This window comes from Sander lucioperca, chromosome 22 (genome assembly GCF_008315115.2).
Source record: "Sander lucioperca isolate FBNREF2018 chromosome 22, SLUC_FBN_1.2, whole genome shotgun sequence".
Taxonomy (NCBI): domain Eukaryota; kingdom Metazoa; phylum Chordata; class Actinopteri; order Perciformes; family Percidae; genus Sander; species Sander lucioperca.
Genome location: NC_050194.1, coordinates 7,366,538 through 7,393,629, shown reverse-complemented (window position 1 = coordinate 7,393,629; position 27,092 = coordinate 7,366,538). Strand labels below are relative to the sequence as shown.

The following is a 27,092-nucleotide window of genomic DNA, read 5'->3' as shown; positions in this document are numbered from 1 at the left end:
CCAACCCCCTAGCTGCCGGCCGCACTGCAGAAGGTCAGAGAGAGAAGAAGAGGAGAGAGGCAGAGACACAGAGCGGCAGAGGGAGAGACAGGGGTGGGGTGCTTGGATGTACACGAACATGCCAAGAGAAGAGTGCGTGGACGAGCGATGACAGCCATGCTGAGCCCAAAGATCAGACAGACCAGGAGAGGTAGGACTCGGTTTGTTTACTTTCATAGCTACCCTGCATTGGCTGTTTATTCATCCATTCATCCATAACTCCATAGTGACATATCATGTCCTATCTGACATGGAGAGAATGTGTTAGTGATGCTTTTACCTGCACCTTTACAAATATATTGCATTTTGAAAAAAGTGATTTTTGTCTTAGAATTCAGATTTTACGCAAGAATATGCCTGCAGAATCACTTTTTCTCCACTCCATCTATTTTCCTGCTACAGTCACATATTTCTGAATGAAGCGGCAGGTCTGCCCACGCAGGAAAGCTCCAGCGTTCATTAGCATTCTACTACAGCTGGCCAATGCTGCCGGTGTGAATTCTATTAAGAGGAGCGTGCAGAATCTCTAGTTTCTTCACTGCAACAGTCAGCACTATCAGGCTGCTGTCAGCTGCTGCTGCTGTGTGTGTGTGTGTTTGTGTGTGTGTGTGTGTGTGTGTGTGTGTGTGTGTGTGTGTGTTTGTTTGTGTTCGCTCACTCCGCACGTACTGTGTGGATTGACGAATTAATACTATGCGTGCAAATGTGTGTTCTACCTTCCTTAGCACTCATTGCAATTATACAGCTGGATCTGATTAAGATGAAATGAATAGTTACCAAGAATGGGAGAGTAATGTGTAAAACCTCCTCGCTGGAGCAGCATGAAATTGGTAGCAAAGTGGATTAAATCTGTATTTGCATATACTAAGAGCAGATTCAACTGGCTTGATGAGTAAGTGTGTACATCTTGTGAATAAGCACTTAATTGATTACAACATCACATTTAGGGTGCATCAAATAATTTCAACATGATGGTTTAGCAGTGCCATTAAGTAAATGTTGACTTCTTTAAGGTGAAAATTAAAGAGATTAAAGCGACTCTATGATTCAGCGTGAGAAGCATTCTCTGCATACCTTCTGCAAATTGGTGCCTTACTGCTGACAGCATCACATTTGTTGCATGGAACCCGTGAATAAACGGATATGTGACAGATGTTGTAGTGTAGTAGATACTCAGCGGAGGTTAAAGCAGGTCAAGAAAGAGACTTAACACTGGACCAGTATGACATTTAAGATGGTTGAACCCTGTCTGACTTGCAAAATGTAAGAAAAGGACACTCAAAATATGAATCAGTAAAACAAATGTCATTGACTTTTTTTTTATTGATCATTCATGGCTGGGACATTCATGATGCTGGAAGGTCAGTGACAAGATAACTAGCTTAGATATAATATGCCATGTTTGACTTTGGAAGGTCAGTAACAAGCTAATTAGCTTAGATATGCTACATATAAGATACAGTATGACTTTTAAATTTGGAAAGCCAGTATTAATTATGATAAATGGTATAGATCACAGACTGTATAAGAAGATGGATGACGCATCTCCACTTCCTCCCACTGTTACAAAAGTGAAGCCAAAATATCCCGAATATGGGCGCTGCCATCTTGTAATTTTGGAGACGGAATCTGCTCAGTAGTGATTGGGAAGTGGAGCCGTGGTATCAAAGTTCCGCCCATACACACGCCCAGCCAATCGCGAGTCGATCCCAGCTGTCAATCATGACATTTCACCCTTTTCTTGAGCATCAAATAACTTACACTAATATGGAAGGAGCTGAATTTATGACCTACACTGCAACAAGCCACCAGGGGGTGATCGAGATGTTTTGGCTTTACTTATACAGTCCATGCATCTACCCCTGGTATAGCCATGCTATAAGCTATGTCTTGTTTTAATTTGGTCAATTGACAAGTTTTCAAGCATAAATGTTGTGCCCCTGTAAAAGGGGAAAATAGAATTAACCACACGGACACGATGTTGCTTCGCTCAGATCCAATGTTGTAATGTATTTTTTTCAGTAACATCATAATAGCAGGTTTACAAGATGTAACAACCCATGTATTTTCTCTATTCACAACACAATAATGTCCCTTTAAGTATCTCAAACAGTTTTTGTAAGTAACAGTGAAACAGTATTTTCAATAACAAATATCTTAGCTGCACCTTGCAAAAATACTTCTGCTATACATTTATTATTAATCCAGAATCATTTACAATCTTACTCCAGTTGCACCAACACAAATTATTTGCTTCTGCACATTTAACACTGTAATAGTCAACACTATTATTCTTAAACTGCAGCAAGAGCATTCTCATACAAACAGTATACAACGAGTGAACACAGGCAACGGCGATGTTACATTAACGTTAGTACCACGCTTCACCTATTCACGTTACGCAGTTAGCCTGCAGGCCAGTAGAGCAACACGTTTACATTCAATCCTCTAAATTCACATGCTTGAGTTATCACAGTAGCTAATATTTGACTCCCTTTCTTCTTTACAGAATTAAAACACATATACATTGATCAAACATACCACAACCTTCGTTCTTACCTGTAAAGAAGGGGAAAATAGAATTAACCACACGGACACAATGTTGCTTCGCTCAGATCCAATGTTGTAATGGACGAGCGGAAGCCACACATTCCCATACACAGTCCGAACAAGGCATTAGTAATCGAACACAGATTAGCAACTCAACTAGTGCTTAAAACAGGAAACAAATAGAAACTTGCCTCTTGCCTCTTTATTCACTGAGCTCTGCTTAAAAGAACAGTCCGACATTTTTGGAAAAACCCTTATTTGCTTTCTTGCCGGGAGTTTGTTAAGAAGATTGATCCTCAAATGCGCTAAATATGAAGCTAGAGCCGGAGACCCTTAGCTTAAAGACCAGAAGCTGGGGGCACCTTTACAACTCCCTAATTAACTTGTGTATCTTGTTTGCTTATTCTCTACACAAATTTAACTGTTTTAGGCTTATTTCTTTTTCCTTTGGACAGAGGTAGGCTGTTTCCCCCTGGTCCCTGTCTTTATGCTAATCTAAACTAATCTCCTGCTAGTTCTAGCATCATATTTAGTGTACAGACATGATAGTGGTATACATTTTCTCATCTAACCAAGAAAGCAAGTAAGCGTGTTTCCCAAAATGTGGAACTATTGCTAAAACATTCTTTACCCAACTAATTATTTCGACCTGCTCTAGATTATTATACAATTATGTGTTCCGTTCAGAGCAACTTTTAATTGGAAATGCTTGTGTAAGTAAAAACCCAATTTGCTACTAATGTAGGATGACAAGTAGAATAATTTCTCTAACTAGGAACAAATTCATCAGCAAATTCTGCTCCATAAAAGAAAAATCTGACTGCTTCAGTAACTGCTACAACCAACGACATATTAAAGCTGTAGGGTTCTGGGTGCATTTGTCATTGGCTGGCACCAGAAATCTAGTAGCAGCTTTAATTGCCCACATATCAGCTGCTTCATTCTCTTGCTGCGTCTTTTTGATCTGCGTTACCATGGTTTTATGATCAAAGTCCTGCAATGTAGCAGCACCCTGACATCCTGCCTTTCCTAGGCATATGAATGAACATCCTCAGATACTGTGAGCAAGAAAAGCGTGCAGCGTGGATAACAAATTCACACACTGACACACTTAGGTAATGAGCATGTGGAGATAAAAAGATGCACCGAAATGCACAGATAAGCGCACACACGCTGCTGCAGATCAGTTCTGCTCCACTGCAGTTGTCACATACAGGCTGTATATTATTGGCCACACCTCCAGCTTGTCAAGGAAGGCTGCCAAACACACACACACACACACACACACACACACACACACACACACACACACACACACGATGGTTAACACATTAATCAACAGTGATAGCCTAACTGGAATCCATGCACTGATGCACCTGTAACTCTCTTTGCCATTTTCCACGAGCCATAAATCACTACACAACAACCAGATTAATGAAATTGAATTCCTCCGACATGCCTGTGTGTGCTTGTGTGTATGTGATTTAGCCATCAGTGTAGCATTGTATTGCTATTGTGGAGTACCCACCTTGCCACGCTAATGGATGGGCTCCTCTGTGGTGTGCATAAGAGCCATACATCCATTTCCTGCTAATGATGAATGTATGACTGCAAACTGCATTAAGTGCGTGGAGGCACTGTTTGTGTGCTATAACATGTATATGCTATAACATTACTTGCATACGTTTTATGGTAAGTGCTTAAGTGGACTTTCTATATTTACATTTCTCATTTGATTCGTCAAAAAAGCATAAACATCGCCAACCATATTGCATTTGGGCAAATAAACTGAATCTACAGAATCTCAGGTGGTATGGTTTTGTAGAACCAGTGCTAAATGCTTTTTAAAGGATTACTTTACCCAAATAACAAAGCATTCTCCCCTATCTATCTATGCTAACAGTTTGGGCTGTATTAGCCCAGGTCTTGAGATAACTGTATCTGATATTTCAACCTCTATCCAAATACAGGGACTGGCAGGGCTAGTTGGTGAACAACTGTATTTGGCGAGCTAACCGCTAACACACTAGCAAGCTGGAAACATGCTTGTGCTTGTCAGTCACATTAAGGACTTTAAGCAGTGGCGTTAGAGGGACGGCCAAGGTGTATGTGGAACATTCCAACCGGGTTACTGTAGTAGTGAAAATTGAAAATCACTAAACAACATTTTATAACAGCTACTTATTACAGAAACTGTAAGAAATATACTAATAATCCATGAAACTACTATCAACGAAATGACAGTGTCAAATACGATTTAACGTAAAACACTTGCACATATTGCCAGGTACGGCAAACCGGTCATTCTCCAGTAGTAGACGGTTGTCTACAACATCATGAAGTGTTGAGATAGAATTGTGCATGGTCAAAGTAGGAGAAAATAGGAGAAAAACGTGCTTTGGTTTATTGGCAGATCTTTAAACCAATCACAATCGTCTTGGGCGGTGCTAGGCGCCGGACGGAGCAATGGTGCCTCTGCAAAATAGCCTCGGGAAGGAACTTGTTTTGGTGGAACATGTGTACTTTTAAAAGTTGTTTTAGTCGTGCAACAGAAAACTCAGATTGACAGTCTAGCTAGCTGTCTCGATTTACCCTGCAGAGATCTGAGGAGCAGTTAACTAAAGTGCTCATAAATCGACCGGAGTTTAGAATGCCAACACAAAGAAAGCAGAAGGTGACAAACATCTGGCTGAAAATGAGGGGCATTCGGCGGAATTTCCGGCGGCACCTGAACAATTCCGGAAATGAAACGTCTTCGATATAGACTGATACTAGTTAAAACTTGATGTAATTAATTCACACAGATTTACTTGCATGAGCAAATCCACTGATCGCAATAATTCCAATAGTAATAGAAGACTGTTTTTCCATTTGTTATACATTGTTGGTGAAGTCATAATTGGATAAAACGGTGTACAGTATACGGTCTGCTGAACTCCCCCCTCCTAACCAACACACGTTCATAATATCATGTATGAGCTCATGACTGAATGAGTGGCCAGTCCATCTGGTGTTCCTGGATATTTAACTCCATACCCAGAATTATTCAGCTACGACCCTGAAATAACATGACACACGCACCAATTTACATAAATTATCATTGGGGTACGACATGATAAACAAATGTGGGCATACAGTACAGCTGAACACAGAGTCAGGCATGATGTTGAGCCCCTATTGTTCGACTCAGCCCTTCCATAACTACTATCTACTTTATATGAATGAGCCACAATTGCGCTCTCTGTTTTTGGTCAATTGCAGTGATCATGCATAAAGTGCGCTTTTACAGTAAAACAGCCTTTTTTCAGTATTGTAGCTGATAGTTGGAGAAGTGACCACAGAGCAGCTCCACCCAAGCCAAGGAAGCTCTGAATCACTCTGAGCAGAAGGTCCAAATTGGCGCAGTGGGTAGCAGAGCCTGGCACACACACACACACACACACACACACACACACACACACATATACACACACACACACACACACACACACACACACACACACACACACACACACTATCTCGTCGCGTCTCACTATCTTTGTGGGGACCCGTCATTGACATAATGCATTCCCTAGCCCCTTACCCTAACCTTAACCATCACAACTAAATGCCTAGCCTTAACCCTTACCCTTACCCTCACCCTAACCCTAACCTAATTCTAACCCTAATCCTAAAACCAAGTCTTAACCCTCAAACAGCCCTTTAAACTCGTGGGGTCCAGCATTTTGGCCCCACAAAGCTGTTGGGACCCCACAAGTATGCTGGAATCCCGGTTTTTGGACCCCACAAATATAGTTAAACAAGCCCACACACACACACACAAAAAAATCAGTTGTTCTGACTCAGGCGTGAATCATTGGCCAGTGTATGTTCCACTCAGTCTGTGATCCAGAACAGCTGATGTGTTAAACAGTGGAGCTCTTTAATGCTAACACTGGCAGGGTGAGGACGGATGGAAAGACATGAGGGACATGATGTAGTGAGGAAAAACAGAGGGGTCAATGAGGAAGGGGAAGGTGAGTGCCACTTTTAGCTGGCAAAATATGGGAAAGAGTAAGACAACCAGTCAGGGTTTTAAGTTTCACTTTTGTGAGACACTTTGCATCCTTGATGTTTATACTATCGAATAAATCTGTGATCGGTTAATGTCCTCACTGTGGGGAGAAACAGAGAGCGTGGGACTAAGATCTTGATGGTGATCACACAAGTACAATGTTTAAATCCTAAATTTCTAAAAAGAGCTCATTTAAAGATGCAGGTGTTAAAAAGCCATTGGAAAACCCAGGTATTTTATCGTGACAATTAATTGAAAAGAGGCTATCTGCAAATGCAATATGTGATATATTTTAAGTATCCATATGTATGATTGTAGTGTGAATACTAGTAATACTCATAGCTCATATGAATTCAATTACATTCAATTCAATTTGAATTGAATTGAATTGAGCTCATATGGCAAGTATAGGCTGCCGGAGATAAAACACACAAAAAATGTACCATGCAGAGCTTTGATGTTGTTTTTAATTTAAACATACAGTATATGCAGAAATAAACCCATGGTTAAGCAATACCCAATTGCAAAAAGCAATTAAGACTGCTTTGCAATGCATAAATTATTGACATTGTTCTAAACAATTTATGAGAATAATTATGTTTTAAAAATAGCTAAAGGGAAATGTGCCTCTAATCTAAGAACTAATTTATTCTACGAAGAAGGCTCGATGGATCCTCTTTTGTGTGTGTGTGTGTGTGTGTGTGTGTGTGTGTGTGTGTGTGTGTGTGTGTGTGTGTGTGTGTGTGTGTTTGCCCTATGTGCTCTCAGCAATAGCAGAGCTTTGATTTAACAGGACCAGCAGTGCTGAACGTAAGGAGGGAAAGAAAAATAAATAAAAGTGAGTCAAAGTAAGAGAAATGGAGGGAGACAGGGCAGTGAAAATAACAGCTGTAAAAACACTGGAATTAACACAAGATAGATAAATGGAAGACACCAATGTAGAGGAGACAGGGTAGAGAACTAGATCAGAAGTGGGGAACAAAATAAAAGGGAGGAATGTCTATTAAAGCCACAGTGCGTAGTTTCTGTCGCCCCCATGAGGAATTCTAACTAATGACAACACCACTGTTGTTGCATCCACATGACACAAGCCTTACGTAATCGCACACGCGCCCCCACCCCTCCTCCACACAGTTACTTGTAGCCAAGGAGGACACGGAGGATTAAAAAAACATGATGGACTCTTCAGAAGAGGTCATTATCTTCACTCGAGTTTGTGCGCGCAAAAGTCGCCGGACGACACCATGTTCTAAACACAGCCATACTGAGAAATACAGAAAGAGTTGTGTGGTGCTGATAGGCTTAATTAACTTTGTATCAACTCATTTGGCAATGGCTTGAACGTAACAGACGTTCATTAATAAAAAAAAAAAAGTTACGCACTAAAGCTTTAAAATATTACTTGGGAAAGGAGGATTAAGTCCGTTTAGTCAACAAACAATGAAAACCTGGATTAAATCATCCTGCACAATAAATTAAACAAGCAATGTTCTCATCACCACAGTGATCATCATTAAAGCAAACAAGACCAGATATTACACACAGTCAGTCACATATAACATAAACCTTGGGGAATTTGATTTTAAAAATCTTTTAAAGATTCCTCAATGTGGCCGGGTTGGCTCAGTTGATAGAGCAGGCGCACGTTTACATAGAGGTTTATGCCTCGACGCAGCGGTCTAGGGTTTGAGTCCGACCTGTGACGATTTCCTGCATGTCTTCCCCTTCTTTCTCTCCTTTCTCACCTGGCTGTCCTGTCCATTAAAGGCGGAAAAGCCCAAAAAATAAAATAATCTTAAAAAAAAAGATTCCTCGATGTACATATTAGACCACTGGATCTGGGGGAGATTTAGGTTGACACTTTGAAGCTGCACTATTCAATATTTTTATGTCAACAATTTATTAAATGGCTGTGTGTAATGTGAAAGGTATTGCTCATAGTGGTGAACCAAGATAGAATTATCACCGGATTCAGCTCTACAGAGCATTTTGGTGTCTTTAAGGTCATGGTTTTCATTTTACAACCCTCACATTTACTGTTTTGGTTCAGTCTCACCACGTCCGTCATGTTTCCAGTCGCAGCAGGTAGTGGCAAAATAGCTTAAGTTAGCAACTAGCATGTTAACATAGTGAAGCATTTAGCAGTTAAAGAGCCAGATATATTTTTTCTCAGGAGTTGGCGGGGACCAAAATAGAGCTAAAAGAAGAGTTAATAAATATATGCTGCTTTGAAGTGATATATTTGGTCAACTAAATAATTAGCCATTGGCTAACAAATTGGCAAACTAGCTAATATCAGTTTAATTAAAGCTGCTGCTGTAATTGTTGGTTCATTTAATAACCTTTTATATCTGATGATATCCACACCGTCCAAGGGATACAGAGTAAAATAACATTTAGAGTATGTTACTTTTTTATCATTTCCTTTATTTCATTAAATGTAAGGTGACAGTTTTCACTTGGCAAATTGAAATGTGTATGATGATTAATATGTAAATAATACATAAAGTAGTTTTACATTTGAAAATCCTACACAAAACAATGCTTTCAATTACCATGTTGGTGATGAACATTAAAACTTGCCACTTTGGAAAGATGGTCAAAAAATGTACACCTTTTCTTTAGAAATAATCCTTCCATCCATCATTCAGCACATCTCTGAGGATCAACAGGCTTTAAAGGCTGCCAGGAAAGACTGTGACGTGAAATCAAAATGACGTGAGCCCTGTCCTTTAGGCTATATGTTTACTGTAGAGAGAAACGTGAGGCCATAAAAAAGAATACACATTGATTTTCTTCCCCCTTCCAAGTCCTCCATCCCCTTCTTCCCTCTGACATCTGAACATTGATCATTTCTCTGTGTGTGTGTGTGTGTGTGTGTGTGTGTGTGTGTGTGTGTGTGTGTGTGTGTGTGTGTGTGTGTGTGTGTGCGTGAGTATGCCACAAAGCACAGCAGTAGGGAGGATGTCTGCACAATTGATTTCTCATAAATTATACATTATCATGAAATAGCATTGCCTTGTTTGCCTGACCAGAATTTGGCTTTCGTCTTAGCCATAGACGTATAAAATAATAGATTCCGGGTCTGAAAAGTGAAGCAAATGCGGAAGTGCCTTGAACCTGCATTCTATCTCATTTCCTACAGGGGGCGCCTCCACTAGTCGCCAAAGGAAGTCAATTTCTATAAAAGTCTAAGTGACTATCTAAGTCTAAATAACCCTACTTCTCACTTGATTTATTACCTTAGTAAACCTTTTCATATTTACTTTATGACCTCAATTGCTACTCTTAAGTCTTCTTCAATACAGCACAATGTTCATTTGGTAAATTATTGTCCCATTAATTTTTAAATAGACGATAAAGCAGGGGATGCTTTAGGGCGTGGCTACACGCCGACCTGTCAATCAGGACAGAGGCTTAGCAATGCTAAGCTAGGCACTGGGTATATCAAAATAACCATGAACTTGTTTTTGGGCGTTGTCTATATTTTCATCTTTAACTTTGACTCTCTCATTGTGTGTTTTCACTTCATCAAAGTTAATCAAACATTTGGTCGCCTGAAAATGTCTTGTTAAGCGTGCTGCCAACTAGTTAGCTAGCTATTGCTAGCGTTAGCTGGTAACTTTAGGGGAAATTTTCTGTGCTGCCGAACATGCAGATGAATGCCGGCAGTACCGGAGGTCCACGTTTACCCGCCTGTAAATCTCCGCTTGATGATTTGCTTCAGAAGAGTTGAAAATCGGAAACTCTCCCTCTTTAGCTTTTAGCTTAGCGCAGCTTGGTCGCGCCAACCTCGCCAGCATCACCCTCTAATCAAACATGGTCACGTCCGGTTTCAAAAGCCAAGATGGTGACAGCAAAATTGCCAAACTCGAGGCTTCAATAGGGCAGTCCACAAACTGATGGGTGACGTCATTGCTGCTACTTCCACTATTTTTACAGCCTATGGTCGTAGCTCTGTGGCCTTTTCTTATCTTGAAATCTTCAACCAGTTTTCTAAGTGATGTAATTTATCCTCAACTGATGGACCATGCTTAAAAAGACACAATTTACATTGATGCTTCCTACAAAAGTCAACTGATGTAATTTTATTATTGTATTGTCAAAGAAGATACAGCCTGCACTCTTAAATCTATTTTTTTCCACAGCTGATGTCATACAAGGACAATATGAGTAGCCCATTGGCGACAAACCTGATGTCACGCTGATACACGGCTATATAGCAGCCACCCCCTCTCTTTTAAACCTGTCCTTGACTTAGCTCAGGTTACACACGTTTGTTGAGAAGGATTCAGTCAGCCAGCCAGTCCCATGTGGTCCTATTATCTACGCTGAAAAAGCTGCTATTCTGTTGGTCTGTGGCAACACACAATAAGTCTCTCCCAAGGACCTCTGAAATGGAAGGAGGGGGGAATCACTGTCACCTAAGGCCATGTCTATTTGTGTGTGTGTGTGTGTGTGTGTGTGTGTGTGTGTGTGTGTGTGTGTGTGTGTGTCTGCTTTCTGTTATTATTTGTGCCTGCTGCCTCTCTTCAGTTCCACTCCCCCTTTCATCTAAAGGCGTCTGAGCCTGGGGGCAGAAGGTTGTGTTGTGTGTGTTCATGACTAAAGAGCCTCGCAGAGCATGTGTGCGCATACAGCATACACAATGAGGGATAACACAAGCTTCTATCAGGGAGAAAATGAAAAGACACGAGTCAAAGATATCAAGTAAAGCAACCAATTCAATCCCCCTTTAAACCCACCCAGCTTCTCACTTTCTGCCTGCTTGTGTAGAATAAAAATGCTTTATGTGTGTGTGTTTGCAGCCAGGTCCAAGAGCATGGTGATGGGCGAGGTGTCGCAGGGACCATGCCGGTCTGCCTCCCCCAGCCTCCAGGAAGGGGCTCTGAAAGCTGGCTGGCTGAAGAAGCAGCGCAGCATCATGAAGAACTGGCAGCTGCGCTGGTTTGTGCTGCGCTCGGATCAGCTCTTCTTCTACAAAGACGAGGAAGAAACCAAACCACAGGTAATGCGTCAGCCATGTGTCAAACCTGGCTAAGTCACCGTTCTTTGGCTTGTGTGATTATATTTACACAATTAAAATGGAAGTGTTTTATCTTGGCCCCTGTGGTGCAGCTTCCCACTCTCTAGAGGACTGATGGGTTTTTGCAGGACGAGTCAGAGAGTGTTGAGAGAGGCTGCAATGGAAATTTAAAGAATGATTTTATCTGATTAATCATCATAAGCAGCATAATTGTATTTATGTTCTCCTAAATATCTTTGTCTTGTGGGGAAAAAGGAGCTCAATATTACATTTTAAAGGGAACTCCACCGATTGTTTTTTTGCTGGGAAGTTTTTTTTAACTCAAGGTGTTCAGGGCGCTTCGGCAAAACAAATGCAAGGTGCAAACAATTACAAAAGCCACCACAGGCTGCTAAAACACACTTTGTTTGATCGGGGCCTTAAAGCAACACTAAAGCATTTTTCCGCTTCTTTCCCCCCTACAGGTTGGAAGCGGAATTGTCCATTACCGTTACCATTACCATTCTTCTTATGTCTCATTCGAACTACAGATCCGCTACCCGATCTGGCAAACTTGCACCAAAATAATTAACCTTAAAATAATGTTTCCAAAATCGTTTTAGTGGTTCAACAGGGTGAACGGCACTTCTGCATTCACTTTGAGGCCCTCTATCGGCTATAACCGCACTATGCAAGTTTGCCAGATCGGGTAGCGGATGTGTAGTTCGGATGAGACATAATGAGACATTACGACAGCGGTAATGGACAATTCCGCTTCCAACCTGTAGGGGGACCGAAGTGGGAAAAGTGCTTTAGTGTTGCTTTAAGGGGGCTAACTTGCTAGTGGCCATAGCATAATGCAACAAACTGCAGCCAGGTAAAGGGACAGTGATCCAAGCCTAAACTCCATATCCTACATCTGCAGTTCTCCATGTACAGTAGCTGAAGACATCAGGGCCACAGGGATAAAAAAATGGCCTGGAGTAAACAACAATACTACTGTACGTTGTTTTTTATTTCTGAGATCAGATGGAAATACAGAGTGGTGACGATGACTCACCACACTCACAGGACATCTTGGTGCATTAGCACAAACAGCCGGGTTTCCTCCTCCATTAGTTCACCATCATTAAAATAATTACAGAGTAAAATCTCTAATCGATCCCGTTGCTTCTTTGATGGGGAATGTGTTTTGTAACCAGGTGCTGACTCACATTTTCCCCATCATGATTCTGATTGAAGTCCACAGGCAATACGGTAGCTGGCCTGGGCTGACCTCACAGTCATATAAACGGTGACGGGATGGACAGTCAACACAGCTGACAGGCTTACAAAGTCGTAACATGAGGCGATGGTGTAATCCAACAACAAAAGACAGAAGAGGCAGGGCTGTGACACACACACACACACACACACACACAAACACACACACACGCACACACGGCCTTTAGAGCATAATAATAATCATCTCTTTACATTCCTGGCTAAAATCCCGACACTTTTATTGATTTCTTCACTCTGCGTGACTGCTGTTGGTTTAATGTAGGCAGCAGCTGTCTGCTATCAATGTCTTTTAGTCACCGCACACACACACACACACACACACACACACACACACACACACACACACACACACAGAATGACGTTTTCCGCTCCTCGCAGTCTCCATTCTGTGGGGAACTGACTGAAGGCTTTGACAGACTGTCTTTAATCAGAGCGAGCTTGTCAATACCCATCCAGCCTGTATTGATTTTCAATTCCCAGTGGATTCAAGTCACACACACACACACACACACACACGCACACGCACACACACACACACACACACACACACACACACACATACTCCCACTCAAAGAGCCGGATGTGTGAGAAGGTGTCATTCTGCCCTTTTTTCTCCCTCTCATCTTCTAATCGATAGGAAATACGAGGCTGGGAGTGGTGGTGGGGGGTGGGGGTGGGGGGGGGGTATGTAGGCAAATCGCTGCAACAGAACAAGACCATCCCCCTTACCGAGATGAAAAGATGTGATAATTGGTCGAAGGGAAGGCGACACCGACGCAGGATCTATACATGTTTTCTTTTCCTTTTCATCATGTAGGGGGTGAATCCACTGCAGAACAAACGGACTTCACTTCCTGGACAATCGATTTCTATTTCGGGCAACAGAAAAACACATGGGATCATTAGTGCTTGAAATACAAAATGAGTCTTCAGCTGCAATTAAACCCAAAATAAAATGCAATTTTTAAAGTGGTGAGACATCCTGTTTTGCCTGCTAAATGCTGTTAATGTCATGTTTGGATGTAGAGACCGCCTGTCAATCAAACAGTGTGGGCAGGACTATGGCGTCTTTGCTCTTCAATTATCTGTCGATGGAGGGTTAGTTCGGTGGCGCACTGTTCTTGTTCAGCTATGTGACCTACGCAGTTCTTTCTTTATGAATATAAAAGAAACTGGAGACATAAATCGCATCTCTTCCTGTATACCAGACGTGGAACCATGGCATCAGTCTAATTATAAGAATTTAAAAGGAAAATAATTTTTTTGTCTACCTCTTTTGAAGGATGGCTGTTAAAATATTTTACTATGGTATATTGATGTCAGTTCATATTTTTTTGAATGACAAATGCAGCACAAGAACCCTAAAGTCAACACTGAAATAACACCAAAAACAAGAATAAAGGAGACATATTATGCTAATTTTTCAGGTTCATAGTTGTATTTTGGTGTTTACGTGCTTAAAACACATAATTTTTCTCATGTCTGTCTGTCCTAATATACCTGTATTCGCCCTCTGTCTCTGAAATGCTCCGTTTTAGCGCCTGTCTCTTTAACTTCTATGATGTGTATGATTTTAGACTTTTATTACGCTTTAGAGTTTACACAAATTCAGTCTGAACATACAGCCCTATGTTCCCACATTTCTAAGAATTATTTTTTTTCACTGAAAATTAGGCCCTATGTTCCCATAGCCCTATGTTCCCACATTTCTAAGTTTTTTCTTAAAATTAGGCCCTATGTTCCTACAGCCCTATGGGTTAGGGTTAGGGCTAGGCTACCACATTGGGAGAAAGGGGGATAAAATCTGATACAAATATATGAAAAAGGAAATGTGGGAACATAGGGCCTAATTTTAAAAAAAACATCTTTGAATTGTGGGAACATAGGCACGCTCCCAAAAAGTATTAGCGTTGCAGTTAGCTGTCTCTTAGAGTGGTATTTCTAAGCACTGAGTGTGGTGTGGTCAGGTTCTGTCAGTGGTTTACTGCTGCTGCTTTGACTGGGACCCAGTATCAGCACAGGTTTATATTAGGCCTCAACGATTAATCGTTTTCAGAACAAAATTTGAAAAAATGCCATTAGCTAATGGTGAAGACTGCGATTAATCGAATGTGAAATATTTATTTGAAGTTGAATTCCTCTTTTTTATTATTATATTTACTGTTTTTTCAGAAGATAAATGCTGGAATAATGTAACATTTCACAGATTGTTTACAGAAATGTCCTATTTTCAGTGAATCTTTCATTTATTTTTTATGACTTTATTTAACATGATCGTAGAAGGTGCAATATGTAAGCTAAAAACAAAATCGCAAATCGAATTGTAATCGCAATATCTGGCAGGAAAATTGCAATTAGTTTTAGCCCCCAAATCATTCAACCCTAGTTTATATGTGAGGAGACAGCTGTTGAAAGACTTGGCCGGAGATTCATGGCATGTGTTAAAAAAAAGCGGTATCTGAGGTGGTTTATGTGCCTCAATTTAAGGCCTATACGCACACGGTACCAGTCAATAGCAGTGTGTGATACGTGTGCGCTTCGGCACTGGTGGAGGGCGCTGCCAAAGAGAGAACGAGTCTTCAGAGGTCCGGGCTGGTGCTCTGGCCCGGGATGATGATTGGCATTTATGTGCAAATCAGGTTAAACTGGGCATGCTCACATGTGTTTGTGGCTTGTTAAAGGCTCATGCATGTATAGGCACCGTTTCAAATTAATTGCAACAAAACGTGTGCTCTAAACTCACTCTGTCCCCAAGCTAAGGCATAGAAAAGAACAAACTATCCTACATTTTCAGCTTACACTGCTTGACCCTGTGATTTGTGCTCTCGGGTGACGTCTTGCCTCCTTATTCATTCATCCTCGGCCAGCTACTCGTGTTATTCCGAGCACATAACCCCCTTGGGAGCTCCCCCTCCCCTTGGTTCCTGCCCAGCCCCTGTTCTCCATCCATCCCACCCCTTCCATTTGTTGCCATGGCGACTAATGTTGGCGACAGCCCGGCCCTCTGGTTAAAGCGTTTTGGAAGACTCTTCTCCCCGTTTGATGGAGGATGCCAGCTTGCAGATTAACGGGGCAGACCCGCAGATGCTGGCATCTCTTCACAGCTCACTTGGCCTCCGTTCTCCGGGCGTAATGGGTATTGATCTGGATAATGTATTCTGATAATCTGTGTGGGTCCCTGTTCAATCACAGGAGTGGCCGCTTAAAATTTTAGAGGGGTTAAGAGGGGAGGATAGGAAGGAAGGAAGGCCAGAAGGCACGTACAAAGGAAGCTAAGTCAGGGCTGAACACAAAATATCTCATTAAATACTTGTGATTAATTTAAATTAATTAAACTTCTGGGTCTGCAAATGTGGTCTCCATGGTATTAAAAGATTATTGTATCTACAAAAGTATATACACGTATCGCCCGGAACTCCCAACTTTTCTGTCCCAGATCTGCTCATAACAATTTGTTACAGATACAGATCAATTATACATACAAACTCGCCGGATGGTAAGATTAATCCATTCCAGCCGTTCTAGCCACCATTAGACTGTAAAATGAAGGAGGGAGACGAGAATGTGCTGCCTAACACTATATTCAAGAGCAGCTAACGTTAGCCTACCGCTAGCTAGTAGCTGTGTTAAAAATGGTTAAAATGCTGAGAGCTAACGCTAAACGGTGTAAAGTTTGACTGTGTTTTAGCCGTTGGAAAAACAACACAGACGGTGCGTTCAATAAAACTGGTAAACTACAGCCTCGTGGTGCATTTGAAGTTATTGTAAATGTCCTTTTCCCACCTGGTGGTTGTTTTTGTCGTTCAACAGCAATTTACTAGTGAAATAAGTTATTGTTATTGTTATACATTAGTATTAAATCATTTAATTTTGACCATATGGCCTTAGCAATAAACAAGCCATTCTTTAATGTCACCAACTGTTGTTCAGTACCCTTTTTTTTTCTTTTCTTTTTTTACTTTCTTAAAAAGTATCGGTACAGGCACCGTTAATTATGTATGCGATTAATTTCGATTAATTAATTACAGAGTATGTAATTAATTAGATTAATTTTTTTAATCGATTGACAGCCCTAATATATAAATAATTCAAAGAGGAAAAAGGGATGCCGTGATATAAGGACTGAAGCTAAAAAGACATATATGGAAATAATATATTTCAGCCCGTTGTTTGAATGCCTCTCTCTCTCTGTGTGTTTCAGGGCTGTATACCTCTGCAGGGATGCCAGGTCAACGAGCTCACAGCGAACCCGGACGAACCAGGAAGACACCTTTTTGAGATTGTACCCGGTAAGATCCACTAGTGCCTCATCTTCCTCCTCCTCCACTATCTTCACTTCTTACCTCTGATTCGGCTTCACATCTATAAATCATTCACTATAAATTACTTTTATGCTCTTCAAGTTGCTATAGTGGACATTTTACTTGTTCTTCATCTTTCAACTAGGGATGCACCAAATCCAGATCTTTGGGGTTCGGCCGAATACCGAATCCACTGGTTAACTGTACGTACACACCGCCGCCGACATGAGCTACAACGAAGCTCTGGCCGCCCTGTCAAGGACGCTTGTCAAAAAGTACGGGGAAGCTGTTTGACGCTTTGGCCGCTCTGACGTAGTAGCATTCTATGTTCGATCATGGAAAAAGCACAAGCAGCCACTGCACGGCCAATACATTGACACTAGAAACCTTTTATAAATTACATATATAATGACAGAATTTGTATTGGTTGTTGCAGAATGCAGAATGCAGGCAGAGCAAGCAGCCGCCAGCTGTTGATCCGTGCAGGACTTCACCGTGAGCGGACTGTTTAGAGACGATGTGACCGGCAGGTAACGTTAACTGGTCCCTATACGCAAATATCAGAAATGATAGGGAACCCAGCAACGGCGATGATGAGCTTTTCCTCCTTTTTCTCGGAACTAATGTTTTGGTAGGAATGAAAGTTTACATCGTATGTTTCTCTGGAATCAGCCAGCACGTAGGACGTCTATATACCGATTGGTTGCCGCTGCTTGCCGCTGAACCGCGTCATAGCTCATTACCATAAAGTTGACCTACTTTCAACTTTCTGATTGACGCTCTGGTCGCTCAAAACGCGACGCCGACAGATTTGCCGCTCCTTGCAGCTGAGAGAAGCCAGCTTCCATTGAAAATGAATGACTTCCGGTATCTTTAGAAGCTCAAGTCGGCGGCGGTGTGTACGTACAGTAAGATTCTGCCGAATCCGAAACGAATACCAAATTCTACTCCCATCCTCAGTCCATTAACACGGTAAACACATTAATGAAGTAAACAACGTTGCACAACTCGTATTTTTTCGGACGTTTCATACGCAAATGTTTTAACAGCGCCGATGCTGTGTATTGTTTAGGGTCCTTGCCACCACGAGAGAAATCGGCATTGCAAATTGAACATGTAGCTGGACTTGAATCGCCTTCTTTAACTGAAAGTACTGCCAAACAACACTTTTTCTGCTCACGAGTTCCATTTTCACTTTCTCACAGCCTACTGCACCTACGTAAACCCGTAATCAACGGCGGCGTCATTACGTCGACCAGCGTAGCGTGCGTAGTTCAAGCGTAGGGTTCGGTTCTGTGGAAAAAAATTCTAAGGTTCGGCAGAAACCAAACCCCATCAAAAAGCCGAATTTGAAGCCTAATCCTGGATTCGGTGCATCCCTGCTTTCAACATATCTTGTATTCTCACTGTGTACGTGTTGTCTGAGATTATGAATAATCTGAAAAACTTTCAGATCTTATTTGGAATATCAATGTGGAAGTGGTGGTTATAAATGTAGGTCAAATGAGAGTTAAATCCAAGACCTGCCAACATTGTCAACTGTCATCATACAGCCAACGCATTCTCATGAAGTAGTACAACAAGTATCCTGCACTGGTCACATGACGGCCGGTCACATGACAGTTAAGACAGACGTTGCATTTGAGTTCAGCCGACAAAAGGTGAGTGTCACGCGGCGCCAACAGTTATGTTTAGGCATCAAAAAGACTAGTTAAGATTAGACAAAAGATTGTGGTTTGTATTAAAAACACCAGCCCCCTTAAGTACAACTCCCGGAAAACGATCACACCTTTCCTGGGTGAAAGTCTTTGGTCCCCCCCCTCCCCCCCGGACACAACTCCGCTCCCCCGCTTGAAAGCCCTGTGTTTTATGAGCCACCCATCCCACCCTGACTTCCACCCTATGCAGACCAGAGCGCTCTTATACAGCTTAGTCAATGTGGTGCATACAGCAATAACTACGGAATACATACAAATTACAGTACATCACTTTTCGTAGCTATTTGTACCAATGGTTCATGAGAACAGCCTAATACAGCACATTACAAAGAACATTAAAACGAGTTGAAGATGAAAGAATTTTTACACCATAAACAATAGAAGCACACCTATGGAGAGGTACCCTAGCTGGTATAGAGGCGGTATTTCCCAAAAATGTGATTTTTAAGTGATGCATTTTTATGCATCACTTAAAAATCATATTTCCTTATTGAAAGTGACTAAAAACACATACAAGCGAATATAAAGATGGAACCACAATTTGAGAAACATAATAAGAGACACATTATGTATGCTGTGTTCTTTGATTTGTGATCATGATCTGAAACGGAACAGTGGTTCTTATCTGCACTGCCTTTGTCAGTTAAACATTAAACAGACAGTATAATTAAAGGTATCCTCTGGTGGCTATTCTGTATTCAGACAGCAGAGAGCACTATTAGCCAAGGAATAGTCGCTGTGGTGGCCAATCTCCTTACCTCCCATTGCATGAGCTCAGAGCTGCTGACATGTCAGGTACCAGTGTTCCACCTCTAGCTGCGAAAGCCAATTCCTGCAAGAGAAGTACCATCAAATAAATAGAAAATAAAATAGGCACTCCATCATGTGGAGCTGCTCTGCGACTGTAGATCTCAGGACTGTTAGTGGGCCGTCACGCTCCACATGTTACACTCAGAGCTAACATATAGAGGCTTTGCCTGCGGCTGAACAATCTGGTTGGATTGACCTCATGTAGCCCTTCAAGTTTTTACTCAATCAATACAGCTCTTACTTGTACGTGTCTTGAAGTGTGTTCATATGTGCATAGTTTTCAAGTGTTGACTCATGTTGAGGCATTTAGGGAAAAATAGGTTACACTTTACTTGAAGGTATCTACATAAGAGTGACATGACACTGTCATGAACGTGTCATAAACATTATAAACAAGTCATAAAAGTTTATGACATAAGGCTTCTTTTAGTAAGTGTCATTCGGTTTTTGTCATGACAAGTTATAGTTAGGGTTAGGGTTCATGTGTCATGACTGTGTCATGACAGTGTCATGTGTTCATGACAGTGCAGAAGCCTTTAAGGGGCTGTAACCATGACACCTATAAAAACTACTAGTTTAATCTCAAAATCAAGTCTAAATCGGCAATCCAAAATGCAACACAGTAGGAGTGTAACGATACATCCATCTGGATCGATATGTCGATTCAATGATCAACAATTCAATATCATTGGTGCAAAGTAAAAAATACCGATTTGTATTATTTATTTATTTTCATTAGATAGTGCAGATAGACAGGAAAAGAAAGAGAGAAAGGGGATGACATGCAGCAAATGGTACATATCTTTAAGATGCACTTTTATTTTGAAATTCCCACTTTATATTTACTATTTTTTTATTAAAAAGAATCCATTTTTCATTTAAATGGCTGGAGGAGTTCAGAAATAAAAGTGTCAAATCCTTTTTTAGTTGCTTTTTGTGTGTTGATATAAGTGGAACTGATTGTACAGATTGCAAATATCATATCACTGTCCAAAGAATCCATAGAATATAATAATGTATCGTGATAAAACTTGTGATTTGCACCCCTTCAACCTGGCAGCTGAGCTCACTGGTAGCATAGTACAATCTTCTGGCTCTCTTTATCACTCTGTCATTAGAGGATTGTTTGCTCGGTAGGTCTATGCTTGCTGTGTTTGGAATGGTCGACAGGGTTGTGAGTCTGTGTGTGTTCGGTTTATAGCAAAGTAAACATAGCAGAGGGGTGAGAAGTCCGGTGAGTTTCTACAGACAGAGCTAGCACCCTGAGAGGCAAGATGGGGAGGGAAGAAAAGGGCAGATAACACAAATACAGTAGCACACCGGCCCTTTAACCTTGTCTCCTTCTCCTGCCATTCACTGCATGGGCCACAGTTCATTTGATAAGAATGTCCATTAAATCCATGGAAGATGCCAGACAAGTGGGAATTTAGTCCGCTGGTGTTGTTGCTCATCTCCGGTGAAAGAGCTTCGGGAATGGCAGCAGAAAACTGAATTTACAACAAAAACAAGACAAAACAATGAGCACCAAATCACCGTGGCGACCACCGTTGGTGCCATCTTGCTGATACCACCTAGCCTGCATGCCAGCCGAACTTAGCCCCGCCCACAACATTTGAGGTCGGGAAGTTCGGTCTGGACTTGATCCGTTGTGGAGCAACTATGCTCGAACCAGAGCTGTTCGGACCAATCAAATTGTCAGGGCGGGCTTCATACGATGATGGACAGATGATCAACAGTAACGTAATCAACCACTTCACCAAAGAGCGCTTGGGTTGAATTTTTTTAGCTGCCACTGGAGAATTGAGATGTGTAGATTCCACCATCATGTCTGTTATAGAAGATATCGACAGTGCATTCATTTTAAAAGAAGAACAGAGAACCGCGATCAAGACATTTGTCGATCGGAAAGATGTTTTTGCCGTCCTTCCTACGGGATTCGGCAACGTTACAGACTCCGTTGCTCTGATTGGTTGTAGTTTTATCCAGTTGAGTGCAGAGGTATTTACTTTCCTGGTTCGGTTGAAACACGCCCCATAATCACAGCCCAATGGAGCAGTATCAGACTCATATTCTGACTAGAATCTGAGTATGACCACGTCAGGCTAGATACCTCCGTAATGACAGACAAACATTAGTAGTTCTGATTCTGATGAAAATGTAGCGACCCAGGGAGGAAAGTAGTTAGCTGGGGGAAAGATGCAAAGAGACAGGATGGAAGAGAGGGATGCAGGTCAAAGGAGGAGAGATATGTTTTCGAAAAATATATATATTCTAAAAACAGAGGTGTCTGCTGCTCTTTTTGCAGCAGACAGCTAAGACTTCTGTCTTTGGTGTCACCACGTTAACGCTACGTCAAAATAAAAAAACCCTCGACAGCATTCTATTGCAAATGAAACAAAACCGCTTTACACTCTGCTCATAAAAATGAGCATATCTCAACAAATAAAAAGTGTACATTGTTCAAATAACCGTGTGTTATTCGAGCAACAAACTGAGTGTTAAGAAATATCTCGTTGATGTGTCTACATTTAGAAATCTTTTGGATCAATATGTTTTGTGTGTTTATTTAGTAAAATGTGATTGAAAACACGTTTTTTTGGTAACACAATTTCAATACTTTTATGAATTATTATGGTTTATTGACTTACATGACCTTTTAGCTGAGGTTGTACTGATGTTAGGGATATAAAGCATTTGAAGATACAGAAATGACATCACAAAAAAAAAAAAAAAAACTACGGAGGCACTGGCAAACCATTTCTATTGCAGAGTTCAAAAGGTTAATGCATTTCATTTTTTTTACTTTAACCTGATAAAGACTTCCAGGTTTAAACGGCTGCTATCTCCTTATGCATAACAAACTTAATGCGGACTCCATCTACTGTTCTAACATATTAGATTTGTTGATTCCTTCGGGAGAGTTACTCTGCTCTTCCTCCACTCTGTAATCATCTTAAGAGTGATGAAGGCTTTATTGCCACTGGTCATCACATCCCCAACCGGCACTGCCAGAAACCGCCTACCAAGAGCCTGGGTCTGTCTGAGGTTTCTCCCTAAAAGGAGTTTTTCCTCGCCACTGTCGCACTAAATGCTTGCTCTTGGGGGAATTACTAGAATTGTTGGGTCTTTGTAAATTATAGAGTGTGATCTAGACCTACTCTATCTGTAAAGTGTCTTGAGATAACTCTTGTTATGATTTGATACTATAAATAAAATTGAATTGAAATGTATCCACTCCTGTTGTATGAAATGAATAGACTTTCTGAGATTTTGGGCTTCACATTTTGTTAAAAGTTATGCTTCGCTGAGGATAGTGCTTCCTCCCATTTTTTTTATTTAATTATAGTGATAGTCATTATAGTGTCCAGTCATGTCTGCAGCTTTTCCTCACAACAGCAGCCATTTTTCACCGAGCAGTACGGCTTCACACAGGTAGACGGCAGCTTATTGGAAATTCTCTGCCAGCTCTGGCAAAACCCTAATGAGCAACAAGCACCGAAGCTCTTTTACACAAATGCCTTCCGCTCTCATATGCTATTCACTTCTAAAAGGAAAGCACAGAGTCTTTACTGTTGGCCAATGAAAAAACAGCCACTCACAGACATCTCAGCCATCATTGATAAAGGAGAAGAGTGGTTCTTAAGGGTTCTTTGATGAGTCCTTGTACGTGAGTCCTTAACTCTTAATGGTTTAATAAAAACAGGATCTCACAGGGTTGGTGATATGATCCCCAGCTCCTCGTCATATAACAGTAGGTTCAATTTTAATTTCTTGCTAGAAGGTCTTAGAAACAAATGTGTCCACAGAAAGGTATAAAAGTGTGTCTGCATGTATTCTGCTTGTGTTTTTTTAAAGACATAGGGACTGTTTAAGGGACTTTTTTGACATATCTGGTGGATACATAAGGACTGTTATTTGGAATGTGGACTTATTTATGTTTTTATAGACAAACATGTAGAGGAGGAGCAGAAGCATAGAGTTTAAATGTATTAATTCTTGTTTTGTATTAAATCCAGGATGAAAAAAAAAATGACAAAGAACCTTCCCTGCCCTGTAAAAATTGTTACTTTACCCTCCCTTCAAGAGAAGAAAAAAAAAATTACATAGCCTTCCCTCTTTTCTTCCTCGTTTTCTAATTATTTCCATACAGCCCCTTAATAATAACAATTACAGAACTACAGATAACTTAGTGAATGTTATGCCTTAGGAGCACGGACAAATGCACTGTAGCGCACAATAAATGCCCACAATAGTAGTACAGTAGCTGCGCCTTTGGAACCAAGTAGTAGAAAACCACACATCTAAGAGGCAATACTAACAGATTAGGACTCCCAGACTGATGATAAACCATCAATTTGAGGTCAGACCAGCGCAGAAATGAAGCTGCTGGGTTTCTCTTACTTTCAGCACTCTTTTGTCGACTGTAATTGTAGCCCTGTCCTTCAAAAGGCGCCCAGAGACCTCGGCTGTTCATCTGGGCCATGTTATTGACTGATGGGCTTTGCTTTTGTTAGACAGCGTGTGCACGTGCGTGAGTTTGTCAGCCACAGGGTAAATCCATTGGTCATGTTTATTGTAGAGTACCCAGCCCTGTTGCAAAAGGTAGACACAAGACAGATAGCAAGATGCTGAACCCCTGACACACACACACACACACACACACACACACACACACGTCGTGTTGTGTTAAACGTCTCCAGTGCACTTCTTTTTCTATGGCTATGGCTTTACCTACAGGCCTTGTCTATGCAGCAGATTGAGGCGTCATGGGGAAAAGAACAGCATCTTAACTGAATGAATAAATGTAGAAAAATGTGAAATCATCATTTAGTAGTTAGCATTCATAATGTGTCATGGAAACACAATTTCAGGGTCATAGCCAGAATACAAATCTCCATGTGTGGATGTACACAACACATTCAACACAATAACAGTTCTCCTGGCAGTCAGTTCTAAATGTTGCTCAGTGGAAGCAAAAGCAGTACAAAACTCAACCCCAGTACTCCTCGTAATTTCCTCTTGGCATTTGAGTAAAATAACAGTGGTAGTTAAACATGCAAGCAATTAAAAATTGGGACTCCCACCATGCTTTTTTATCTGTAGTCCAGACAGAGCCAGCAGTGCACCCAAACAAAAGACAGAGTCTGAACTGAGCTTGTCTCGAAGCCTGTAGGCATGAAGGAAATGGGCAAATAACTGTGTATTCTAAAATATTCTTTGTATTTAATGGCTGACTCAAGGCTATAAGCCCTCTGTTTGTGATAGTGTGAAGCAATTAAGCCATCTGGAAAACAGCCCACACACACAAAACACACACTTGTGCCTGTGCAAACGTGACGGCTTCTGCTAATTCATTATGGTGGACTAGACATTTAGGCAGTCCACACACTGTCCACACATTGACAAACGCACACAGGATTTTTCTGTGTTTTAGAAATGCTATTGTACCGCTTTGTTCACACGGTTACTGTTACACTTGCCCATTGACATCTGTAATATTAACACAACTATATGTTGGCTATTATGTTAATCCTCATTGGGTCTATTTGTAGCCAGGTTTTGATCCATAGCCTTCAAAAAGCATTGCAAGACGGGCCATGATTTTTTTGTTGTTCTACTAAAAAGGACATAGTTCGACAATTTGGGAAATACACTTATTCACTTTCTTGCTAATAGTTAGATGAGAATATTGATACTACTCTCATGTCTGTACGCTAAAATACCAAGCTAGAGCAAGCAGGGGATTAGCTCATCCTAGCGTAAAAACTGAACACAGGGAGAAACTGCTAGCAGCAGCTTACATTTCAGGTTGTGTATGAATTAAACAAACAAGATATAACGTGTTAATAAGTAGACTTAGAGGTGGTGGAAAACTTTGGACAGAGACAGGCTAGCTGTTTTTCCCTGCTTCCAGTCTTTGTGCTAAATTAAGCTTGTTGGCTGTACGCAAATTTGCGTTTCCTAGGACGGCTAAGGCATGTCCCGCCCCATTCTGCCTTACTCTGCCTCTGATTGGCTTACCCTGGTATTTTTGCCCTAAACTTTCCCAATCTTACTCTTCATGCCTAAACCTAACCAATCCAACCAACTAAGGCAACGAGTACTAGCCAATCAGAGGCGGAGTAGGGCGGGTCATACCTTCTCCATCCTATAAACGCAAATTTTCTTACAGTATAGATGTGAGAGTGGTGTCAATCCACTCATCTAACTCTTAGCTAGAAATCAAATGCACCAATGTCCCGAAAATGTCAAACTATTACTTTTCAGATCTTATCTTATAGCTGCACTACTTTCTGCTTTATGTTTTGTAACTGTGCGTGAAAATACTGGTTACTCCTGGTGGCTGATGTTAGACTACATGACTTAAGACTTTTTGCAGTGTATACAAAAACCCCCGACAGTCATGCTTTAACCACCCATAGGTATCAATCTTACACTGTAAATGTGGGTCAGTGGGATAATAAACGTACATTACTGTAAATACAAACAATTTCGAGAATGTTGTGGTCGCACTGAGGATAGTGAAGACGTTACACCAAACCAAAAATCACATGGACTCAATATTCTTGGCATTTACAGTATGAAAAATAATGCAACTTAACAAGAGCTTAATATATCTTAAATGTATTATAATGGTTCATATTGTGTGAGGTTGCTGTTCTGTACAGTATTTAATTTAGCCTCCATCTTTGTAATCGTTGCTGCGAGGATTAATCAAAACAGAGAAGGCAGTGCTGTCATGGCTTTTCGTGAATCTTGTTTGAATAACAATGTTAATAGGTGGAACAGTCAGTTCAGGTATGGTGGTGGCCAAAACATTTGCTAAGAATAACTCAGTCCACAGTATATTTCAATTGTAAATTATTTAACAAGAACCAAAAACAACCTCAGGCAGGTTCTATCTCCGTTTGGTTAATATTTAGAAAGTCATGTCTTTGCTTAATTAGTTTAGAGCCTGGAGAATGTGCTTTCTTTAACCATGTCGAATGTGTTGTTACCGTGTCTCAGCTGGTATTTTTTTTAAGAAAAAAAAGTCTCTTCATAAACGGATAAAATGGAGAATGAGGACTACAGAGTTGTATTGAAGCATGCATCATCTACATGCTTGCACTCTATAAGCTTAGGCTAAGTGGCATTTTCAAGAAATAGACAGATCCACACTCAGACTTCCTGTGAACAGCAGTGTCAATTTTGGGTTATAGTAATCAGTGATAGAAAGTGGCAAAGTGCAGAGAATATTCCATTCATACGGTTCTGTATGATCCTGGAACAAATGGGAAGAATTCAAAGTCTACACTGTCTTCATCTCACAAAGATTGATGGCTATTGTC

At 41.0% G+C, this 27,092-nt stretch overlaps 1 protein-coding gene across 1 annotated transcript in view; it reads left to right on the top strand.

Moving 5' to 3' along the window:
• Positions 1 to 27,092, top strand: part of si:dkey-191m6.4 (rho GTPase-activating protein 22) — a 47,059-nt gene continuing 19,967 nt past the window's right edge. Inside the window, exons 1-3 of the mRNA XM_031297890.2 lie at positions 1 to 190; positions 11,452 to 11,651; positions 17,134 to 17,221. Coding sequence (XP_031153750.1) covers positions 148 to 190; positions 11,452 to 11,651; positions 17,134 to 17,221 — 331 coding nt within the window. The 5' untranslated portion in view covers positions 1 to 147. The remainder of the gene's footprint in view (positions 191 to 11,451; positions 11,652 to 17,133; positions 17,222 to 27,092) is intronic.